We start from the raw sequence: 22781 nt of genomic DNA on the forward strand, positions 1-22781 counted from the left end.
TTGCTTTGTTGTGCAGCTTGGCTGCTGCAATGCAATGGGCCTGCTCCTTGGGTGCAGAGCATGCTCCACCCCAGTGAGCTTCAAAGGGATCAAGGCTGCTTACTGCTTTCAGGGAGAGCTGGCAGGCTTGGGTCTGCTGGCTGGCTCCTCCTCTCTGCTGTCTGGGCTTGTGGGAAACTAGGGAAGCTCAGCTCAGCAGAGATCTAGCCTTGGGCCCAGGGGCTGACAGGCTTTCACGTGAAGGGAACAAGCCCAGCAGGCATTAGGGACTAAATGCCAAGGCTTTTGGGCCTGGATGCAGACTCTAGTCTGCTCCCTGAAGCTCTCCACCCCCCTTCATTCCCTGGCTCCTGTGTCCCCTTGTTATTCGCAGACCCCAAGGGTGCATGATGAGGAGGTGCCTCACTGCTCTTCTTTTGCCCAGAGCCCTCTAGGCAGGTGCTTCACTTCCCTGATCAGTCCAAGGGCATCTCTGGAAGTCTCCTTCCTTGCCGGGCTGTCGGGGAGTTGAGTGCACATGGATGCTGCAGTGCTGAGGCAGAGGCCTCACTGATGAGGGTAGCACACAGTTGTCTCTGCCAGTGATCCTCGGAGGCCTGATTTGCACCTAGATGTACTTGCGTGTAACTCCCGCAAAGCCAGGACAGCTCAGCTCTGTTAAGTGCATCTAGGAGCATGTCTGCTGCTTGCTTTGCAATTCTCCCTCACCGCGAAGCGCATTAGCTCGGGGTATCCGGGCCTGCGTTCCCACCTGTGCCGTGGACATGGCTTGTGCATGGCCCATCCATGTGCCAACAGCCTGCCTTCTCTCTCTCCACCCAGGTAAAATCATCTCCATCGACACCAGCTCCCTGCGAGCGGCAGGCAGGACTGGCTGGGAGGACCTGGTGCGGAAGTGCATCTACGCATTCTTCCAGCCTCAGGGCAGAGAGCCGTCATATGCCAAGCAGCTATTCCAAGAAGGTAAGGGGGCCTCCCCATCGCTCTGCCTGGCGGCCCGAGCCAGTGTGGCCACGGACAGAAGCCACCACGTGACCCCCTGGCAGCAGAAGCATGTTCTGGGAGAAGCGAGTGCTGCAATCAGTTGCAAAGTGCCAAAGGAAGCAGCAGCACTGGCTCAGTAACACTGGCAAGGCCCCTCTGGTACGAGAGGCTGGCCAGGGATCTCACGCCTTTTGCTCAGCTCGCGCTCCCAGCCCAGCCCCACAGCAGATACTTGGCCAGGGGTAGCGCTGGCCTAAAGCTCACAAGTCTCAGGCCAGGTTTGTTCCCTCCTTCAGGAAATAGAGCAGTGAGGTGAATTTGCACAGGCAGCTAAAGAGGTGCTTTTGCTTCCAGATCCCATGTACACACCACCCCCAGGAGCCGGCTTCCTCTGCCCCCTTTTTCCCTTTCCCAGATAGGCCTTTTTTGTCTCTCTGGGCTCCCTGTAGGCACTTGGCCGAGAGCTTTAGGATGCCCATCTCCCTACCATGCCGCTCATGGTGGAAGCTCCATGTGCTGTTGGGGGACACGTGCACAAAGAAAGTCCCAGCGGCCCAGTGTAGCACAGGGGCAGCTGACGTCTGAGCAAGTGCAGTGCCGGCCACTGGGCAGTGGGTAGTGCCTGTGCCAGCTCCCAGCCACTGCTTGGCTTTGCAGGGCCGGGCTGTCCGTGCCGTGTCGGGGACCGAACGATTCCTATGACTGCATGCTCGAGGACAGCACTGAGCGGACTCAAGTTGAAGCTGATAGATAAGGCGGGCAGGCCCCTTCTGTCCCAGTGCCCAGGGCCACCGGTGTGCCCCTGGCTTGCACATTGACAGAGCATCAGAAGCAGACTTGCCCCTTCAGATGCCTGCTGTGGTGTGTGGGGTCAGAACAGTGGGAGATGGCAACGGGAGCGATACCTGGACCATTGCCGCCTGCCTGGGGACTGTCCCTGGCTTGCCCTGTTTGCACACAAATAGCTGGATTCTCAGGGGTTAGTCGCTATACCCAGGGCTTGGGGGCAGTGCCCTGCCTCCCTACGCCGCAGGGCCCCTCCTACCTCCATCCCCATCTCCCCTCCATGCCCAGAGGGACCGGGGGTCTGTTTTGAACAGCTAAGGAGGCTTGTCTGCTTTCTCCCCACAGTGATGACCCGTGGCACGGCCTTCAGCCCATCCTACAGGTTTACACTGAGCGACGGGACGGTGCTGAGCGCCCACACCAAGTGTAAGCTCTGCTACCCCCAGAGTCCTGAGATGCAGCCCTTCATCATGGGCATCCACATCATCGACAGGTGAGGCCCAGGGCTTAGGGCAGGGGCTGGTTGGGCAGGCCAGAGGAGTAACACTGGGGAAGGGAAGGGCATAGGAAACCAGGCCTGGAGTCCACTGTGGAAGAGCAGCCTGAGCGTACAGGGCAGTGAGCTACTGGAGGTCTCCCAGAGTTGATCTGCAAGCCTGGAGCCGTAGCAGGGGGGAAAGAGTGCGGTCCCAGCACTGGTTCTGCACCAGCAGACAGGGGTGACCCTTCCTGGCCAGCTGTGCTAACATCTTCCAGCTGTGCACTGCAAAGCCACCGTGCTGCCCGGGCCTCAGGCCACGTGGCGAAAACCAGCACAGCGCTTCCCCCTGACTCCTGTCTCCTCGCAGTCGTTTCAAACGCCGGGCACCATGGATTCCCTCGGCTCTTTACAGGCATACTCGGGACCTTTCCCAGCCAGGGAGAAGGGGGCTGAAGAACAGGGGCTCGGATGCTGGTCTGTTCCCCCAGCCCCGGGCTCTGCCTGGCAGCAGGGAGAGCAGAGGGATAGGCCGTCCTTGCCGCACATCGCTGGGTTGTAGCTGCTCAGTTGCCATGGTGCCGCGCATTGCATTAAGTACCCACGAGAGCATGTGGCTAGGCCTGCTGCATCCCAGGATGCTGCTGGGAGGCGAGCGCCATGTTGGGAGTGTCTGAAGGAGTCGAGCTTGCAAGGTGGGCCTATCCAGCCCTCCCAGCCCGGTGCCTTTGGGGACAGCAAAGTCCCAAAGAGGCTGAAGAGCTTTTGCTTGAGCTCATCTGGGCTTCTGACTCATGTGTGTCCTACCCCTCTCTCTCTCGTTCCCTGCAGGGATCACGGCATGCTCTCTCCTCCAGAGAACGCGAACTCCGCCATGCCCCTTCCACGGGTCAGCCCCTCGCTGAACCCCAGCATCAGCCCGGGGCAAGGCATGGCCCTGCCACCCACCATCCCTCCATCCAACGGCAGCATGTTGGCAACCAACGTGAACCAGCAGCCAGGCTCTGGCCTCCACAGCAGCAATTCCACCACCAGCCAGCCGAGCTTTGGGTGTTCCCCTGGGAGCCAGATAGGAGCCAACGTTGCCTTAAGCCAGGGACAAGCGGGTCCCCAGAACAGTAACCACACTTTGAACCTCAACAGCTCGCCTATGGGCAGCCCTGGCATGACACCGCCGCAGTTCATGTCTCCCAGGCATCGGGTTAGCCCAGGACTGGTCCCGCGGCCCAGAGCACCCAACAACCCTTTCTCTCCCACCATGCCCACCATGCACTCCCCCGTGGGCATGACCGGCAGCGGCTGCAGCAGCGCTGGAGGTGCGGGGGGCAGTGGCAGCCGGCCTTACCCCAGCGCTCCAATGAACTCTATGCAGGGGCTTGGCGACAGCCCCAGCACCCCCATGGGCTACTCCACGCCACCGCCTGTCCTGCGGCAGATGAGCAACCAGAACTCACCCGGGCGCCTTGCCATGCAGCCCATGAAAACGGAGGCCAAGGACAGCAAGGAGATCGCCTCTATCCTGAGTGAGATGATCCAATCCGACAGCGGCTCCGGGGACAGCAAGCCTCTGGACTCGGCCATGCTTCACGCCAGTGACAGGCTCTCGGAGGGAGATGCCAAGGGCCCGCAGGCCACCAGCCACAAGCTGGTCCAGCTCTTGGCCAGCACAGCTGAGCAGCAGCTGCGGCATGCCGATGCTGACACTAGCTGCAAAGATCCCTTGTCCTGTACAGGGGCCATGGGGACCCCGGCATCCGGGAACCCTCCGAGCAGCGCATGTCCCTCCTCCCACAGCTCGCTGACGGAACGGCACAAGATCTTGCATCGGCTCCTGCAGGAAGGCAGCCCCTCCGACATCACCGCCTTGTCCATGGAGCACGACAAGAAGGAGAATGTGCCCAGCACACCCACTGCCCCCACCACACAGAGTCAGATCCCGGGCACACCTGAGATCAAACTGGAGCCAGAGGCCTTGAAGAAAAAGGACATCAAGGATCATCAGCTCCTGCGCTACCTGCTGGACAAGGACGAGAAGGAGCTGGCTGCTGCCCCGGCCCTGAGCCTGGACGATGTGAAGGTGAAAGTGGAGAAGACGGAGCAGATGGACCTGTGCAATACGACGCCAGCTCCGCTGACCAAACCTACAGCTGTGGAGGAAGTGAAGCTGGAAAATCAAGGCCAGGTGAGTCTGCACGTGAGACTCCATGCTGGTAAAATGCTCGCCCTATACCCCTCAGTTTATACCCCCTGTTTATACTGTCAGCAGGGTCCTGGCTGTGGGCTGGTCGTGCCTTCTAGACGGCTGCCCCAGTCTCCTGGCTCGCTCCCTCAACAGGGCTGGAGCAGCTGTTACGCCTTGGTGGAAGCCAGGAGATGCTCGGTGAGTTCTGCTTTAGCCACAACCCCTTCCCCCCAAAAAACCCCTGTGGCCAGTTAGGAATTTCTTGGTGGTCAGGATGCTGCTTCGGTAACTCAGACTGGGGCTGATCATTGAACCAGGTTTCAAAGGGGATTGGGTGAATCCAGGCAGGATTGGTTCAGCATCCTCTATTAAATACGACTGCTAGGGCCGCAAGCTCCAAATCAGGATTTCCCAGGTCTTTGCATGCTGGGAGCTGCAGGGAGAGAGGGACCATGGGACGATCAGTCTGCACAGGCCCTGCAGAAACACTCTTCCCCTTTTGTATCCGCTCTGTGCCCCTGTGAGAAACGGGAGCTGGGCTGGAGAGACCTGTGGGCTGACCCCACGCAGCAGGTCTGATGTCTGAGATCAGTGGTGCTCAAACTCCAGTCCGTGGAGCTACGTCGTCCGCAGGGCTCCTCACAGGTACGGAAATCTGGCAGCAGGGAAGTGGTGGCACTTGGCACCGTCACCTCTCCCCCACCACCCTGTGGGCCAGATGGATGTAGCCCTGCACCTGGGGGGCAAGGCCTTTGGGGCTGGGGCTAGCATGCAGGGCCGGGGCCAAGGCCTGATCCAGCTCACGGGACTGGGGCCGCAGGCTGGAAAAGCTTTGTGTACTTGATCAGGTCCGCAGACCAGATTGGGCTTGCAGACCAACCCCCCACCTCTCCTCCAGCCCACAGGACGACACCAGGAAAGAATGCAGATGCTCCTGCTCTGAGTTAAGTTGCAAGAGTATCTCTGTTATCTAGTAACAGCGCACTACTTTTGACATGCAGGCGTGCACACGTGTGCACACATGCAGCGTAGTCAGTCTGCTTCAGTACCACAGTCCAGGGCTTGGATTTGCTTTTGTTCTTCACGAGCGCCAATGGTGATTCAGAGAGGAAGTTGCAAAAAACCAGGGAATCTGACTATTGTTTTACCCCATTTGGTAGATGATAATGGTAACGTGTGCATTTAGATAGTCAGTCAGGCACTTCTTGTTGGCCCTGCACCCCCAGTGAGGACCTGCCGCGGCAGGGAAGAGCCCAATGGAAGGCCATTAAAATGTAGAACAAGGTGCGCTGATACTTTGAACGCTGGTGCTGGGACCAAGAGGCGGGAAGGTGTTTTATAAACCTGAAAAGCCATTAACCCAGCTCCAGGCATAGTCAGGGGTCGCGTCCAGGGGAATTTTCAATCTGTTGCCTACTTGTTGGCTGAGATTGGCAATTACAAGGGGCCTTTAGTTATCCGAAAACTCTGATTAAATTGAATAATCCAGTGACAGATCCCGACGATAGAGATTTGGGCGTATAAATATTCATTACGTGCGGCTGTGAATAGAAGAGATTTCTTATTTCTGAAAACCAGGGGAGATGGTAACACGGATAAGGCTGCTTAATCCTTTTTAAGCAAATAGAACAGAGAGTCTGACATTCAGAGCAAGGCTGATAGCCTGCTTACTGACTGTGTCAAATAGGGCAGCTGAGTTGGGGAGATATTATATGAATAACAGAGTGCTCTGAAAGCCTCAAATGACAAATACACAATAAGCCTCTTAATAAGGCTAAGGGCTCCATTCATTTGGGAGCCGCAGTCCGTTCTCCTGTAGGCAAGTGGGAACCGAACTCTTTTATATCTCCCCATAAAACACTCCTCTCCTGCCGGGATGGCCCCGTTGCATGCATGCATTAGCTGGTTCTCTCCCCATTCGAGTTCTGCCAGCCATGGAAATGGCCCCCAAAGGGGGGAAAGCCCAAATTAAGGTGGGGGCTGGGAGACTGACAGACATCGTACCGGAGTCCTGCTCAAAGGGCTTGTCTGGGCTGGTTTGGACAGGGCTGATTCTGCCACGTGACCTCTGGAGATGCCTTCCAGCCCGTCTTTTCTATGATTCTGGGAAAGGCATAGAGTGCCCACAAGGCATCATGTGAGCAAGGCATTCTGGGATGGCCAACTACATAGACCGGGGAGGAAGGTCTATAGCACGCGCACACACAGCAGAGAGGGATAACCTGCTTGTAGGGAGAGCGCTGGGTACCATGGGACCCTGTTGGCCTCTGCTCTGGATAACGCAGATGACAAAGGATCCTCGAAGCTTATGTGTTTGCCAAGGACTAACCATGCACTTAGCACCGGACAGAGCAGAGAGGAGACTGTCTTGGGGTCCAGGCCTTGTCATCTGAATGCATCCCTAGGACTTTCCGTCATCTTTGCAGTCAACCTCACAGTCCTAGCCCAGCGGATGTCTTCTCTTCTCTTCTCTTCAAGACAGCTGTGGAGCATCACGGTGGCTCTTTCCAAAGAGTTAACAACAAAGAGCTGGAGAGAGCTTTTTGTCTAAGTCCACAAACACTTACTCCTACAAGGAAGCAACCGCGTAACTGTGCAGCATCCAAGGGGAGAGTTCAATATCTGAATTCCTCTTCTTGTCCACATTGCTTTGGGGGTTTTCTGGATTTTGTGTCCAGCCACCAATTTGATTTGTTGCATTTGTGGTTAGCCGGAGATCCTGGCAGTGAACCGGGAGAGAGGCTTTTGACCGAGGGGCCAGCTAAGGACAGTGCATCGGCCTCAGAGCCTTTACTCTTATTTTGCATGCATCCTTTAGGGAGCTTCATGGCTGAAACACTGAGCCACTTACCAAGCTTGCAGAGCTCCTTGCTGCTTGATACCAGCGCAGGAACCGCAGCAGGGTTCAACCATGGGTAATAGGAATAAAACTGTAAGTGCTTAAAATAGTAATGGAACAGGTGAAATGTCCTGCTTCAAAACTGAGCCAGATAAAAGCCAGCTTTCTTTGGCTGCAGATTTGTCCCCTGAGTGCCCCAGAAACAGGTTTTGGCACCTTCTGTAACTGGCACGGGCACTGGCCACCCCATGAAGTGTGGCATTGCCAGGCCCACCCATCCAGATCCCATGAGCTATAGTGATCGTGAGATCGACTTAACAGCACTTGCTTTCCTTTGTCTTCTGGGATCTCAGCCTGCCTGGCCGGGAGACTCATGTTTCAAGCAGTGAAAGCAAAGGTTCCTGTGCAGTCTGTATGAAAAATTCAAAGAGCACGAGATTGGGAAGGAAACTGGAACAGCCTGAGCTCAAAGAGCCAGCGATCTGATCCTGCTTTCTTGTACCGCAGTGCCTACATTTCTCTGGGCCATCCCGCACCCTTTCCACTGCGTGGCATTGCATGATAATTTCGCAGCACGGAGCTGCAGTGAACCACCCGCCCGGGGTCAGACCCAGCGCTTGCTGATGCCGATGTGCTTAGCACAGGACTCTGCCTGGATGGTGGTGATGGGAAGCACCGAGGTTGCTTATAACTGCGGCATAGAGGAGAAAGCCTCCTCCAGGGTAGCCTGGCCATTTTGAGTTACTGGGGCACGCGGAGACCACTAAATAAAGACTGCCTCATGTGTCGGGGGTAGGCTTCTCCCTTAGCTTAGGATCATAAGGTTTTTCCTGCTTTGGTTTCAGGCCAGAGGGAGCTTGCATAGTTAAGCATGCAAAGAGGGCTTGTAATAAACTCTGTTGGACATTGAACCGTAGCAGCAAGGCTGGGACGTCATTGGGATGCAGAGCGCAGCCCCGGCAGGGGACACGTTCGGGGAGCACCACACTCCAGCGTTCCCCAGCTTGCTGGGAAATCTGCAGCGCATTAGTTTTTATATTTGCGACAGAGAGGCGAGTCCCCCGGATGTGAAGATGCGCTTTTAGCTTCCCGGGTGGATGCGATGCAAAGTAGAGCCTGCAGGCTTGATGGCACCTGTTCTGCCAGAGAAGTAATGGCCTCTTAGGCCCAGTTCTGGAGGAGAGAGGGCTGTATCATTTAAATGACACCACAGGCTTCTATTAATTAAATTAATCTCATCAGTGGTAAGTTAAAGCAATCTCTTCTGTGCTTCAGGCCACCAGACGCATGGGACAAATGCGCATCGTGCAGCTTGCCAAGCTGGCGTTTTTAGCGGGGTTCAGTGTTGTTTTTGAGCCCGCTTCCCTGTGAAGACTTCTGGCCCCAGCACTGACCTTAGGGGCATGGTTGGATGGTGGAGGCTGTAACTCAGGAGCGTTGGGACAGATCCCTGGCTCTGCAAGAAGGAAAGTCCTTAACATTTGTGGAGGAAACGTCTACCTCTTTTCTCGCACGCAACGGTTGTATCCATCCACCTTCACCAAGCACCAGCAAGCTCTTACACGCTGGCTTCTGCCATGCGTGTGCCTCTGGGGTCAGGAGGGCCCAGACAAGGCCAGCGCAAATGCATAGAAACACAAACAGCATAGAAATCACTTCTAATGCCAAAGTGCAGCCACTTCTGGGGTGGGATTTGGCAACTTGCTTGACCAAGCAGCTCAGGGCAGGGAACGAAGAACACTGCATCAAGTTGAAACTTCAGGGGAAATTTAGGTCAGCAAAGATAACAACCAGCTTAATATAACAGCTGGGAATAGGGGTCCTTGCTACTGCAACGATGCCATGGACTTGTCAAGAGTTTACGAATTAGGAACTCATCAAGTGATTTGCCCTGATGATTTCGTACCCTTAGAAGTGGGCGCAAAGTTGCACTCTCCCCTCCCATGTTAGCAGATGGTGAGCGGAGTAATGAAGTGCAGGAATACGGTATCTTCAAAGGTGCAGCCTGTCCCGGTGATGCATCTGAGCAGGGCTTCTGGGCTCCTGCAAGGCCTGCTACATTGCCAGGAGCAGAAGCATTGCTTTTGTGGCTGGCGTTAGCCTTCCTAGGTGACAGACCGGCAGTGCTAGGCCCTGCACGGCTCAGTCACTCCCCTGCCCCGCAGAACAGCAGTTCCCTACATGTATCAAAGCACGTGAGGTGTGAGGAAGAGCTTAGGAGAAGGGAAGCAGTTGTGTGCTGGCTTCGTCTGGGAGCCCCGTCCACGTCGCCGCATGCAGAGAAGCATGGGCATAGGCGCTGCGCATCACCGGGCAGGGCACTGCAGTACAACAGCAAGGGCAGGGAATCGAAGCCCAGGGCTTGTGGGCTTCATCCTTTTCACTTTGTCGGCTTGACAGCTAGGCCTTCCCCGCTAACCCTCTTTTTGGAGAGACTAACCCTCCTGGCTTAGCAAGCCGTCACTGATACACCCGGCCACGCTGGACAGGGGCTTTGCTGGGCGGTTAGCCTGTTGTTCCCCGCTGATGGGATTAGGCGGGCTGGCATTTGGGTGGCCGTAATTGTGTTGTTGTTTAGACACCATAGGGACGGAGGGAAGCTGTCACTGCACAGTGCTGACGGTTCGCTCCTGGCAGCTGTGTGCGTGGCACCAAAACGCGGCTCCCAGTGACCTTCGGCCATGCACCTGCCTCTAGGGTCGGGAGGGCCTAGACGAGACCGGCCCAAAGCATTGAGTCTTTCGTGGACTTTCCAGCCCCGGTAAGAGTGTGGGAGCCAGGTCAGCCTGACAGCGCTTTTCAACCCACGAAAGCACTCGACAAGAGTGAGCCAAGGCTGAGGCTGAGACCTCCAGGCAGTCGGCTTCGTTTCGAAGCCCCATTCTCCTGCTGCCTCTTGCGTCAGTCCTGTGACTCCAGCCCAGCTCCCAGGCAGACCCCTTGACAAGGCAGCTGTATTCATTATTTTTTATAATGGGCTTTATGTGACTCTGTGTAAAGGCTTCTCCTTCAGGGTTACCCCTCTTCTAGGTAACAAGACAGTCTGCGTGGCCTCTTAATGAGTTACCTGAGCGGTACCCTGCTTGTGTGAGTGGTGAAGTTAGCTGTCGTCACTTCAGCTTATCGGGATGTTACCTGCGAATGCCTGCAGTGTCCCGGGACAGAATTTGCCTGCAAATTTATTGTTAGAAAGGTTTTCTCTCTTAAACCTGAGTATTTTTCTTTGCTAATCAAAAGGCAGGGGTCTCTCAGCTGCACTGCTCCACACATCATTACAGCCAGAGCGTACCGCTGTGATCCTGTAAACCCAGGTCACAGAGTGCCACCCAGTGACTCCTGTATCTTGCCCCATATCTTATGACGGGGGGCGAGCGTGTCTTATAGACAGGTTTTCAGCCTTGTATAGAGCACTGCTGTATAGTTGTGTGCCGTACGTGACCTGTCTTCCCTTTTTTTGCAAGGTGCATCGCACCCGAAGGAAAATTGCTGTGACAACGAGCTGCGTTTCTCTGTGGAATTGCGTAGTCCTTTTGCAGAGCGTCCACTGAAGCGCGCGCCTTGCGTTTTATCCTCCGTCTAAGCGGGGACCGGCGTGTTTGTAAGGGCGTTCCTTTCCTGCGGACTCGGGGCTTAGAATCTGATGGAGAGAAAAGGTGGTGGAAAGCCAATGGGCAGATATTTTGCTGTAAATCATGGCATTGATAATTACCACCTAGCTCAATCATACAATCCTAGAGCAGTGGGGCTGGAAGGGACCTCCAGAAATCATCTAGTCCAACCCCCTGCCTGAGGCAGGATCATCCTTATCCAAACTATCCCGTACAAACCATAATATAAACTCTACATAGGACTCAGTCTACGTAGTTACACCTTTCATTTTCGGAGCATTGTGTGAACTCCGTGCTGCGAGGAAAGCAAGCGCTTGCCCTACCGCAGAGGTAGAGTATATTAGCAATGCCTGCCTAGTTGTCTGCCTGCCTACCTATTGAGATGCTGCCGTGACCTAGAGAGCAAATGATCAGTCCAGGCTGAGCAGGAAATGTGATCTCTGCTCAGACGGAGGCTGCGCATCTCGGAGGAGAGCGGCTGTTCAGAAGCTGCGTGGCAGAGTCTTGCAGGAGACCCAGGTGATGGGGCGTATACCCCCACCATGGCTGTAGTGCCATGTCCGTGAAACAACGGAGGTGCTGGTACCAGCGATCTGCCCATCTTTTTGCCTGAGTTGGCTCAGTAGAGTCCCTTCTCCTCGTGAGATGGTCATGTCCTAATTGTTTTATGCAGTGCATTCCCACCTGAAAGCACCTTTCTGGGCTTGTCCCTTTGTTGGGCGACTTGATAAATGGGTGACATTTTGTCAGTAAAAGAGAGGGGAGAATAATCTAAACAGACAGCGCTGTCTTTTGCCATTTTCTGTGCTGTACTTGAATAAATATGGAGAGAAGTCTCTAGGTTGGATCCTCGGAGAGCGATAACCTCGAACTCATGTTGATGAGGTGCGGCGGCACTTTATCACTGCCAGTCGCTCCGCTTCCAGGACCCGTCTACACCCGGCGAGCGCGATACGGCCGCGCTTTGTGTCCTTGGAGAGCGCCAAGGGTTTCCCCTCCCGGGGAGGGTGAGGAGCACAAAACTTCCCCCAGGAAGCAAAAGCATCAACCTTCCCCTGCCACAGCCGGGGGCTGGCCACGGGGCTAGCAGGGCTCCGGGTTGTTGGCGGCAGACTTCTGCTCTGCTTTCAGGCCGCTTGCTAGACAGCCTCGCCCTTCGGTCCGCTGATGTGATGTGGCTGTCCCCAGCAGAGAGACCTGCTCATCCCTTCAGAGGCCATTCTGTATTTCCAGATAACTACTACAGCTCATGCAGGATGCAGAAGGCGCTTGTCACGGGGGTTGTGGAGACTCGACCTCGGTACCCTCTCCTTACCTCCATAATGAAAGAGGAAGGGAGCTGTTCCTGCCTCTCCTTTCCCAGATACTCCCCACTGGCCATCTCTTGCATTCCTGCTTCTTGCTGGAGGCCTTCCCTGGCGTTGGTTTCCTAAGAGGTTAATTTATCTTGTCCCCTTTGCTAATTGCTGAGTCTTTTCTTCTAAGCGATCAGCCGGCCCCTTGCAAGGCCCTTGTCAGAGTTTGCCTTGGCCACGGATAGCCTGCAGGCCCCTAGGAAGTGTGAATCCCTTGCTGCGAAGCAGGGCAAGGCTGAGGCCAGCCCCGAGCTGCCCCATGGTGAGACGCCAGGGGAAGCTTCCCACCCCCGGGCCTGCCCTTCAGTCGCGCAGCTGATTTCTCCACGGCCACGCGGATGCCTGGTCTCTGCTGCCTGCATACCCCAGGCCGCTGGTAAATCTAGTTCTATTCATCGTAGACATGGGGAGTGTCAGCTCCCACCTCACAGCCCAGCTAGTGACCTGGCTCCCCATCACCATGTTCTTCCTTCCCTGCATCCCTTGGTCAAACGCAAACGGATTTGAGCTAGGTAATCCTGCCTCGGTCAACGTGTACGTTGCTTAACACACGCGGTTTGTTATGCCGGTTTGAGAACCACGTTCAGATGTGTCCTTTGACTGCGAGACTTTAAAATTTGGCTTCCCTTGAGCGGTTATTTTTAGCCACAGCCCCATTTATCTTGTCCCCTTTTGTCCCAACCTGCTGCTTCACAGGATTGTCATTATCTCTACTGGTGTGAATCGCTTCCCCAGTAACTTCCCCATTTATTGGACTCCCCAGGCCAGACATCTCCTCTTCCACTCTTTGCCATGATGAAGATTGTAAAGGCTAAATTATATTTTACTAGCTCATCAAGTATGGCCCTAGGCAAAGGCTCACGTAGAGTTTTGGAGAGTTGTTCCATAAAGCGGCTTCTCAGGAGAGGCCATTTTTTAACTCAGCTTAAGCACAAGTATATTAACAGAGCAAACCGGAGCCTGTTTAATAGCTGTAGGTTTGCTACAGCCCTTTCAAGCCATTATTAATATTTGTGACTATCATAGTGGTGTCGTGAAACCTCAGCTGAGAACAGGGCCTCGTTGTGCTGAGCCCTGTATGGACACAACAGCACGGGACCATCCCAGCTCCGAAGGGCTTACAGTCTGAACAGGCAAGAGAAATTAAGAGCAGGGCCAGGGTGGTATCATCACCCCTGTTTTACAGCGGGGACCTGAGGGGTAGGGAGGTTAGATGAGACAGTGTCACGCAGGAGGCTTGCGCCGGTTTGGACCTGAACCCATCTCTCGTGACCATAAAACGACCCTCCTCTACTGTGCAGGTGCTTGTCCCCTGCGAGGTGGCTGTGGGTCCCCCGTGTCTGCAAAACGGCAGCATTTCGTGGTGAAGATGTCTGTCCTTCAATGCTTCGGGTTTGCGCTAGCCTATGGGGTTGCAGTCTCCCCTTTCACTCCAGTTTCACACAGGGAACGCCACTAAACACCAGTGGGCAGACACTGCCCCAAGCCTGGAGGCAGCAGGGAGGGAAATCAGTCCCTGCTGCCAGGCTGGTGCTCCTATGTTCTCCGTGATACAAACCCAGCAGAGGCCTTTCCATCAGTACTGAGGGAGGGGATAGAAAACTGCACTGCAACATGCTGGAGGCGCAGGGGATGCCGCGAGCCCCACGCAGTTTTAGCAAGCAAGTTAATTATAGGGCTGGGGAGAAGCCGGGTTTGGAAGTGCTCGTGTAGTTAAGACAACGGAAAGCTCTCGTTTCCCTCGCTGGTGCCCAGGGGGTCTGCGACTCACCCCTGCTCTTGTTTCCTCCCGCAGTTTGCCGCCGACCTCGACCAGCTCGACCAGCTGCTGCCATCGCTGGAGAAGGCCGCGCAAATGCCGGGCCTGTGCGGGCCAGACAGAACCGAAAGTGGCGTGGCAATCAAACCCGAGATGATGGCAGCTCCGCTCCAGGCCAGCAGCACGGCAAGGACCCCCACGGGTCTGAATCGTACGTGAATGGGGGGGCGGATCCCTGAGCTCTCGTGCCCCCGCCCCCAGCACTGGAGAGGCCTTTTGCAGATCTCTACAAGGCTCTCCCTTGTAGAGATCTGTGACTGAGACCCCTCCTGGCCCTGCCTGCATTTCGACCCACTGTGACGTGAGTGAGTAAGAGGACGGGGGTGTCCCTGCACAGGTTCAGAGCTGGCGACCGCGCAAGCACACAGGCTAAGGAACGAGGGGGTCACTGCACATGGGCTTGGACAGTCACCCTCGCTCACAGTGCCTCCTGGTTCATCCCCGGGGAGACACCAGGATACGTAGCCTGGTCAGGAGAGGTGAGGCAGCACGAAGCAGCCTCGGCCCTTGTGTCCAGAAGAGCTTGTGGGCAAAAGCAGAATAAACTGGTGAAGCTTTAAAGAGGGCAGCACGGCTTCCCCGCAGGAGCCCGAGGGGTTGCTCTGCCAGGTGGGTCTAGGGCCACGTCTGCGCTGCAAGGGCAGCCGAAATCCGCTGTGCCAATGGCAGGGTTCAGTGCGGTAACCAGTGCGGTAACATGTCCCCTCCTCCCCCTCCGGTGCCCAGGTACGAGTTTGCTTGTATAACCACGTCGGCACCAGGGACCTCGGCCAGCACGGCCCTGTCGGTTGGGGATCATGCCCCTGGCACCCCGAGAGACGGGACGATGCTGGCACAAGTCTGCTGTGTTGCTGTCATTTCGGTTGAAACTGTCCTCACCCGACCCCTCCATTCCCTGCCAGCCCCAGTGCAAAGAGGAGCGCCAGATTTCGGCCTTACGAGGCCCTCCCTGTCCCCCTGCTCTGTTTCAAGCTGGACAAACCACAGTTGGTTTTTATTGCGTTTCTGCATCACTGTGAGCCAAAAAGATGGGGGCGGGAGGGGATAAGTCACGTTGTCACTGGCAATTGCGCTGAGTCCTTAAAGCTGAGGTGCAGATTTTGCTCTCGAGCAGGGCCGACTGAAGGAGTCCAAAGGCTGCGGGAGGGGAATTTTCTGAAAGGAAAATCTAATGGTTGGCAGAATAATGCCAGATATAAACCAATTAGCTGCTGTTTAACATTCTACCTAGGGAGGGATAATCCACACATTACTTATTCAGCAAATAGAGATAATGAAGCTGCTGGCTGGCTCCGCAGTCTCAGGCAGAAGCCAGGGAGAGAGACCCACCAAATGGCATTGCCTGGCCAGGGTAAACCAAGAGCCTGGGTTACGTTCTGGCCATAAATCCAGTGTCTTCAGCAGAGTAAAACCCTACAGTGCAAGGAAGAGCGGCTCAGCGCTGTGAGGAGGAGGAAAACCTGCCTTCGTGACCGAGGAGTGGACGTGGCTTTTGAGACGACGCTGGTGCCCTCCTGGAGTAGCTGCGCAGACCCAGCGGCTCGTGCCCTGCTAAGGAGAGCACTGTGGGCCGTGAGCAGCAGGTTGGCTCCGACGCTGGGGCTGGCCGTTAGGGAGGGACAAGGCTTGATGCCTCGGGGAGAGGCAAGGACCTGCATCCAGAGCTCCAGGCAAGGTGGGAGACAGCACCCCAGGCATTGAACCTGGCGAGAGCCGTGGATGACAGCGAGCCTGTCGGAGCCCCGTGCTGCACAGCTCCACAATAGAGGATAGCTGGGTGTGTGAAAAGGAGCTGTCAGCTCTGTAATTGTAACCACTGACCCATTGTCCCATCCCCTCCCTGCTGAATTCACAGCTAAAGATCAGACGGCAGCTTATCACTCAAACCTATTATTTGCTCTCCCATTCGAAGGCCGAAATGGACAGCACCTTTGAGGACCTGCGTATTAGGGACATCTATAATGCAGTGACACGATGAGTGCGATTGTAATGGGACTTACTGTCTGTGGGGCGCAAGGGAACCTTATACCAGAGGGGAGTTAAACTGAGATTGGCAGGGGCAGGGAGTAGGTTTATAGCACAATCTGCAGTGGGAGCAAGCCCAGTTACGCTCCTGAAACTCCAGCCGTGACTCTCCGAGAAGGAACATTAGCCAGCAAGAATAGCTAGCTCAGAGCCGAATGCCTGGGAAGAAGCCAGTTTGTTCAAGTTGGTGCAGTTGGGTTAAACTGGATGGCAGGAGAGAGATGCCAGATGGTTAGACTGGCAGAGAGTAACATGCAGCTGCCTGGTCTCCGCGTTGGCCCCATGTGCAGAGGTGACATTCAACCTAAGGGCTTGGCAAAGGAAATGCAAAGATTTGGCGGTCCAGAGGGTTCAATAAAGGCCTCTTCAGTTGCCCTGAAGAAGCACGCCCCCCTGAACAAGGGGGAGACACTCAAGGAGGGGCTGGAAGTACCTGCAGTGGCACGTGGCTCTTCGCCATCAAGTGGGATATGTCTCACGTCCGGATTCTGCACTTGACCAACACAATTTCTTCGTCCTGGTTTCTTTCCAAACGGCTTAACACTCTCCCCGTCTTGATGCTCAGTATCAGGAGGCTGGATGCTCGTTCCAGGCTGGCAGGCACCATAAAAATAAAGGCACGTGGGGCTTCTTTGCAGTCCTGCTCCGTTAAACCCCCGCTGAGCAGGGGCAGAGACCTCTGGCGGACGGTAGGTGAAAGCCATCCCCGTGCTGCAGGCCATCGGCACTGGAGTCTCCCGGCCCTGTGCGAATCTCTGCACCTCCGCTTTAATGGCCAGCTGTAGCGATGGGATGTTTGGGGAGTGAAGCATGTGGGGCGATTCCCAGAACATGCGTGGTTCTTGCTCTCTAGGTAGGCACAAAGCTCCAGGGAGGTCCAGCTGCCTTCTGCATACCCTGCATTTACTGTTCGCCCGGGCTTCAAGCAGGTCGTGGCTACGTAACGTTATAGTTGTCCCAGCATAACTGCCCGTGCATATGCTCGTGCTTCACGGTCACCTCCTGAGGAAGGCGTGTTGAATTACCTCTCATTTGCCGTGGAGTAAGAGTGTGCGCACAGGCCGTTTATCCTGGGGCACTGGCCTCTTCCTCTCCACTCCTCTAGTGATGGCAGCCTGCACGAGCTGCGTTTTCACGAGGAGCGAGGCAGAGCCAGGTCACTGTCCAGTGCCGATGGGTGGCTTTTCTGCCCTGGGCGCAGCCGGTTATTGCTTGCGCTCTGAGGCATGATTGCCTGGGTGACCTCCGAGTGACGGAGTCGCGGCCGGCAGTCACTGCTCCCGAGTGCCATAAGCACGCCGTTCCCCTGTTAATCCCCCTCTCACCCTCCAAAGTTATTGATGTCAGCTCCTTTCCTGGCAGGGCAATGAATCTGTCGAGCACTGGCAATGTTGCGATGAGCCCTTGGTAGCTGTCTGAGTTGTACTTATTTATTATTTAATGGCTCTCTAGCTATTAACAGCGGGCAGGGCATGCAGGCTGGTCGGTCTCCATTTGAGTTCTGCGACCCCGTGGAGCCACCTCAGCTCAGGCCAGCTCCTTTTCCTGCAACGAACGGCACCAGTCCTCATTTCGGGTTCCCGTCGGAGCAGGGCAGGGGGACAGTAACTGGACCAACCCCCTTCCAGCCCGACACAGGTACGTACTCCCACAGGAAGCCACGGATCTGGGCCTGCTCTTTCCTGGCAGCTCGCAACAGCCATTTCTGGGAGGGGTCTACCGGTATGAAAGCATAGCAGAGAGAGCACCCAGATCGGTCCAAACCCCACAGCACCGAGCATCCATAGATGATATGAGTGGGAGTAAGGTGGGGCCTAGACCTTGTGTTTGGGTTTCATGCTGGCAGGCAGGGCATGTATTTTAAAAAATGACCTTATTTATTCACGTACCAACACTCACCTTTTGCCCGAAAACTAGCGTTCAAAAATTAGGGTCGGGGCCTTAAACAAGGAGACTGATCTGGAGCAGTTTGGTTAACGGGAAAGATCTTTCTTTTCTTCAGTCTGCTCTCCCCTAAAGAAAGTGCGAGTCTTATTTGTGGCCGTGCAGCGTGTGAATAAATGAGCTGTTTGAAGGGTGGCATGGGACAAGCTGCACACGGCAACATGGTCCTGCCCTGCTGTCTAGAGACAGAGGGGCAGATGCAAGAATGAGGCCTTTCTTGCCTGCAGTGCAGTATCTGGGAACAAGCGTGCACCCCTGCGTATCTGCCCCTTCTCATCGCTCTGCTTTCTCGGTGGAGCATCACAGCTTACAGGGGTTGGAATACAGGAATTCAATTCACTTCCTTAATCTGAAATAACCCGACAGCTCTGGTGCCCCCCATACACTGACTGTTCTTCAGAGGCAGTTGGCTTTCAGGCTCTGCCTTTTCTGTTTTAATCTGCATTATTTCAGATAAAAATGATGTTCTTTGCCTTCACTAGTGCCTAGAAAGATCTGGTCCAAGGTACAGCCAGGACTGCAGCACAGCAAATGCAAGGGGGAAGGTTCCTCTGGGCATTAGTCCAGACCAGCAGTTTACTTTTTTAGACCCCAGGCCCCCTCCATAAGTCTTGTGAATTGAGGAACGTCCCACCGGAAAAGTGAGTGTATTCATTACGGTGCTTCCCACCCAGCACAGGGACTGGACAGGTTGGTTAGGAAGGAGGAGTGACCGGGCAGGGACAAGCCGGTACGTCCCTCCTCCCACTCTGTAGCACCCTTCAAAGGATCTCATAGCATCCCCGGTTGAGAATCGCTGGGCTAGACCATCTTTGCATACAACTTGGCATGAATAAGCTGCTTTTGAGAGCTGGTGGGGCTAGCTGAAATTTGGCGTCAGCAGCTGGCTTTGGCTATGCTCTGCCGAGAAGCTTGTGAGACTGTGGATGAAAAGCTGCAGGGGCAAGGCTCTCAACACAGGTTGTCAATTAGACTATAATGTGCAGGGTGCAAGGCAGGGCCAGTGACACAGTGGTCGAGATCTCAGTATTCCCACTTGCCGGGCTGTGCTCTGGCTGGGCAGGGCCCGTTTGTTTTGTCCTCCAAAAAGGAAGGGAAGTGCTGTAATGGCAGGCCAACAGCAGGGAAGGAGATCACAGGCAGTCTCCAGCCCAGGGTTGCTCATCTCAGCCTGAGAAAGCAGGAGTTGCCAGACTGGATCAGGCCATATGGTCCCGTGTCCTGTCTCCAGCACCAAAGGCAAGTGAGATCTGTGGATTTGGACTGAGACTCGGAAATGTTCCTTACTAAATGTACGATCCCCAGGGAGTCCGGTACAGAACCTTAAATTCCACCCACGGTTTATCTGACCATGCTGCTTTCCACTGCCTGGCCAGAAAATAGTAAAGATTTGGAAATGTAGAAAAGTAGGGCTGGAAGGGTCCTCAGGAGTCCGTCTGGTCCAGCCCCAAGGCAGGACGGGCCCTATCTAAACCATCCCAGCCAAGCGTTTTTCCAGCTCTTGAAAACGTCCAAGGATGGAGACTCCGCAGCCTCTCGAGCATCTGTTACGGTGCTGAAACGCCTGCAGAGCAAGGAAGTTCTTCCTAATCTCCGGCCTAAATTTGCCTTGCTGCAGTTAAAGGAGGAGTGTTACTCCTTGTCCTCTGAGGCACCTCTGAGCCTGTCTCTCCGAGGGTCCTTGTCCGCTTTTGAAGTCAGTAGGTGCCTAAGACCAGCTTCACACAAAATCCAGGGACCGGCTTGTCGGGTAGTGTTTTGCAGTAGCTTTCCTTGTCTGGAGCGCTGTGTAGGGACTCGCCTTGGCTGGTGAGTGAAATGAGGTTGGCACTTCCAGTCCTCAAAGGCAGCTGGAGGGGAGGTGGTTGCAGCCCGAGGCCAGGAGGCCAGGGCCAAAGTGCGGTGGCGTAGCTGGGGGGCAGACGTCGTGCCGTGCTGCAGATTTCTGATGGCCGTGAGCAGCGAAAGGTCTCCTCGCCGACAGACGTGACCGCAAGGACCTCAGCGCAAAGCACTAGCACGATCGCCCTTGTAAAACCATAGCTTTTGGGATGGCTCGGGTCGGGTTGTCCCGATACCACAGGAGGATTTGGTTGATCTCGAGGAGGAAGAAGGCACCTGGATTTCTAAGCCATCGTCTCGCCGATGGGCGTGTACGGGGAAGAGCCGGGGACCGCACCCTGGCTCGGAGAAGCCGCCACGCTTCAGCACAGGCGAAGAGCGGGCTCGGTGTCAGAGGAGCTGCGGGGAATCTGAATTGGGCTGCAAAGCAATTGTGCATGGGGTTTGCTCTTGCCCAGCTGGAACGGGCCCCGCTGCTGCGCCAGCACTTCCTTTCTTCTTCTGTTGCCAGGCAACCTTAAGGCTCTCGTCTTTCTGCACAGTAATTGCAAGAAGTAAATGAACCCGCGGTGGAGTCACCTCTCCAACGTGTGGCCATGATTGGGATAGCCGGCCCGGCACGACCCGCGAGAGGGAGGAAGGCACGGGGACCCCCCTCCTTTTCCTCCAAAGGGAGGTCTGGGAGGACGTGTTTGAAGGAGGTCAGCAAGATGGATCCAAGAAGCGTGCTCGGGTGGTAGGGCTAGTTTCACGGGAATCCAGTTGCCATTTATAACAGCTCTGCGTGGCATCGGCCCCAAATGGGGTGACTGAGCCAGGAGCGTGCGGAGGTACAAGCATGGCCAGGTGGTGCTCGAGCAAAGGATCGGGTCCATTGACAAGCAGGAGGCTCACAACCCTCTTACATGCCCCAGCCACCAAAGATGAGCCAAAGCACTCGCACGGGATTAGGTTCAGTGGGGAGTTTTGAACGAGGACACAAATCTCTGTAATCGATAAAGGTTTTAATACCACATCTCGTCTTACTGGAAAAAAGGAATTGCCACAGATGAGCAACATGCGGGGGGAAAAAAGGCTTTCCATTTATTTTAGTAACTGCCTCACAAAGTGAGTACTTGAGCCCCTAGAAATGATAGTCATTTGGGATAGAAACAGGTGCCCAGAAGCAGAGCCAGGGTGGTCCTGCCCATCGCGGCTTTTCTTCTGCACTGGTCTTGAAAGTTAGGTTAGCCAAGAGGCCGTTCACTCTTCAGTATCAACTCCCGTTTCCAATCAGATGATGCCGCCAAGTCTTCAGGTAGAGTGTGGCCTGGGCTAGGGCTCAAACACCTGCTGAATTTAATTTGCTCCAATTAGCCCTTTCCCTTTTAAAATTAGTTTCTATGATATCGGAAGTCAAACGGCATCGGGAGGCGTGTGCAGGGGGTTCGTTTTTGCAAACAAAATCTCCAGTAGGAATAAGGAAGAACCTGTTAGCTGGCTAACACTGTAAAAACTTCCCTAGATCCAAGCAGAAGAGGCATTTTTTGCAGGGTCACTGTGTGTACAGAGTGGGGGAGAGACTGTGGCACCTTATCAGTGTTTATCCAAAAGATCTTGTCTGCATCTGGTAGCTGTCACTGGGCTGAAAAGAGCTGCCTCTTGATGTTTCTGCCACTAGGAACGAGAGCTCTCGAGGCCTCGGTGAGTGTCTTGCACACTCTGAGCGTGTCTGTTTTCTGAAAGCGCGTGTCTTGTATTTTGAAATCCGAGAGTACCGGTATCCTGGTCTTTACCGCTTATTCCATAATGGCAACACACTGTAGCTATCCTGCAAACCCTGTCCACGTCTGTCAAAGAAACAGAGTCGATGCATCTGGGCAGCAGTAGGTAACCTGGGCTGTTGTGATTTGGGCAGGTGTGTGGAGCGGTGTGGAGGGCGAGGGGAGCGAGCTGCCTTTGGTGAAAGCTTGGGTACTCTGCACACATACAGTGCACGTGCCGTGCTCATGTACTGATAGAAAGGCAACGTGGAGCAAATCACTGACCCACCCTGGGTTCCTGGTCTGAGGTAGCAGGAGATGGGGCAGGACAAGAGGCTTGAGGCTCCTGTATCATCTCTGTCTTTGGTGCACGCTGTGTGCTCATCACCACGGTATCTGAGTAAGATAAGCAGCCCCCCATTTTTTAATCCTCTGGTAGTGGTCATCCTTGCCCACACAAGCAGCTCGGACTGACCTGTTGAATGCTTGTGGGAATGGAGACGCACCAATGTGAACCAAGGACTGTCAGATGACTCCCAGTTGTCCCACCATTTGTCTAAACAGGGTTTTTTTTCCCCTTCCTTTTACTTTCTCCCTCTCTCTTCCCTCACCTAGACACAGAAGGTATTTCACACATGGGCACAAAGGATGGTGAATGGGGAAAAACTTGTGCAACTTCCCCCAAGATGCTGATTGCGAGACCTCTCCTCCTCTGTAACACCTTGTCTCCCCCACCTTTGCTGTTTCCAAATCAGGAATATCCGAGCTGGAACTGGGAGTTCCAGATCACCAGTTTGGGCAGCCAGGAATGGGCGACCAGCTTCCGTGGACAGAAAACACCATGGCCTCCATGAATCGAGGACCTTTGAACAAACCAGAAGAGTAAGTAGCTTGGGTTTGGAAAATCTGATCTCCAGTGCTGTGAATGGCCAGAGCCATAAACCAGCGGCGCTGGTTTGAACCTAGCACAGCTAGGAAGCACACACCATGCTTTGGGGTACTGTTATTTCCTGGTAACACCAGGGGGAACCAACCCAGGTTGGGACCCCCGTTGTGCTAACTGCTGCACAGATACGTAGTGAGAAGCAGTGTCTGTCCGGAAGAGCTGACTTTCTAAGTCTGCAAAGGGGTGGAAGTGGAAGAGCCACAGAACATCTTGCACCGCAGGTCCACAAAG

The 22781-nt window shown here is 54.9% G+C and overlaps 1 protein-coding gene across 12 annotated transcripts in view; it reads left to right on the top strand.

Moving 5' to 3' along the window:
• Positions 1–22781, top strand: part of NCOA1 (nuclear receptor coactivator 1) — a 200161-nt gene that overhangs the window by 150925 nt on the left and 26455 nt on the right. For 8 of the 12 annotated variants that reach the window (XR_002101533.1, XM_019537220.1, XM_019537226.1 and 5 more), the window contains 6 exons: positions 823–963; positions 2116–2263; positions 3080–4430; positions 4512–4628; positions 14028–14202; positions 22360–22486. Coding sequence is in view for 11 of the 12 variants with exons in the window: in XM_019537220.1 (XP_019392765.1) it covers positions 823–963; positions 2116–2263; positions 3080–4430; positions 4512–4628; positions 14028–14202; positions 22360–22486 (2059 nt within the window). In the remaining variant the exon portion in view is untranslated. The remainder of the gene's footprint in view (positions 1–822; positions 964–2115; positions 2264–3079; positions 4431–4511; positions 4629–14027; positions 14203–22359; positions 22487–22781) is intronic. The other 4 variants (XM_019537227.1, XM_019537228.1, XM_019537231.1 and 1 more) reach the window with 2 other exon arrangements.

Source organism: Crocodylus porosus, unplaced genomic scaffold (assembly GCF_001723895.1).
Source record: "Crocodylus porosus isolate Cpor-Errol unplaced genomic scaffold, CroPor_comp1, whole genome shotgun sequence".
NCBI classification, from domain to species: domain Eukaryota; kingdom Metazoa; phylum Chordata; order Crocodylia; family Crocodylidae; genus Crocodylus; species Crocodylus porosus.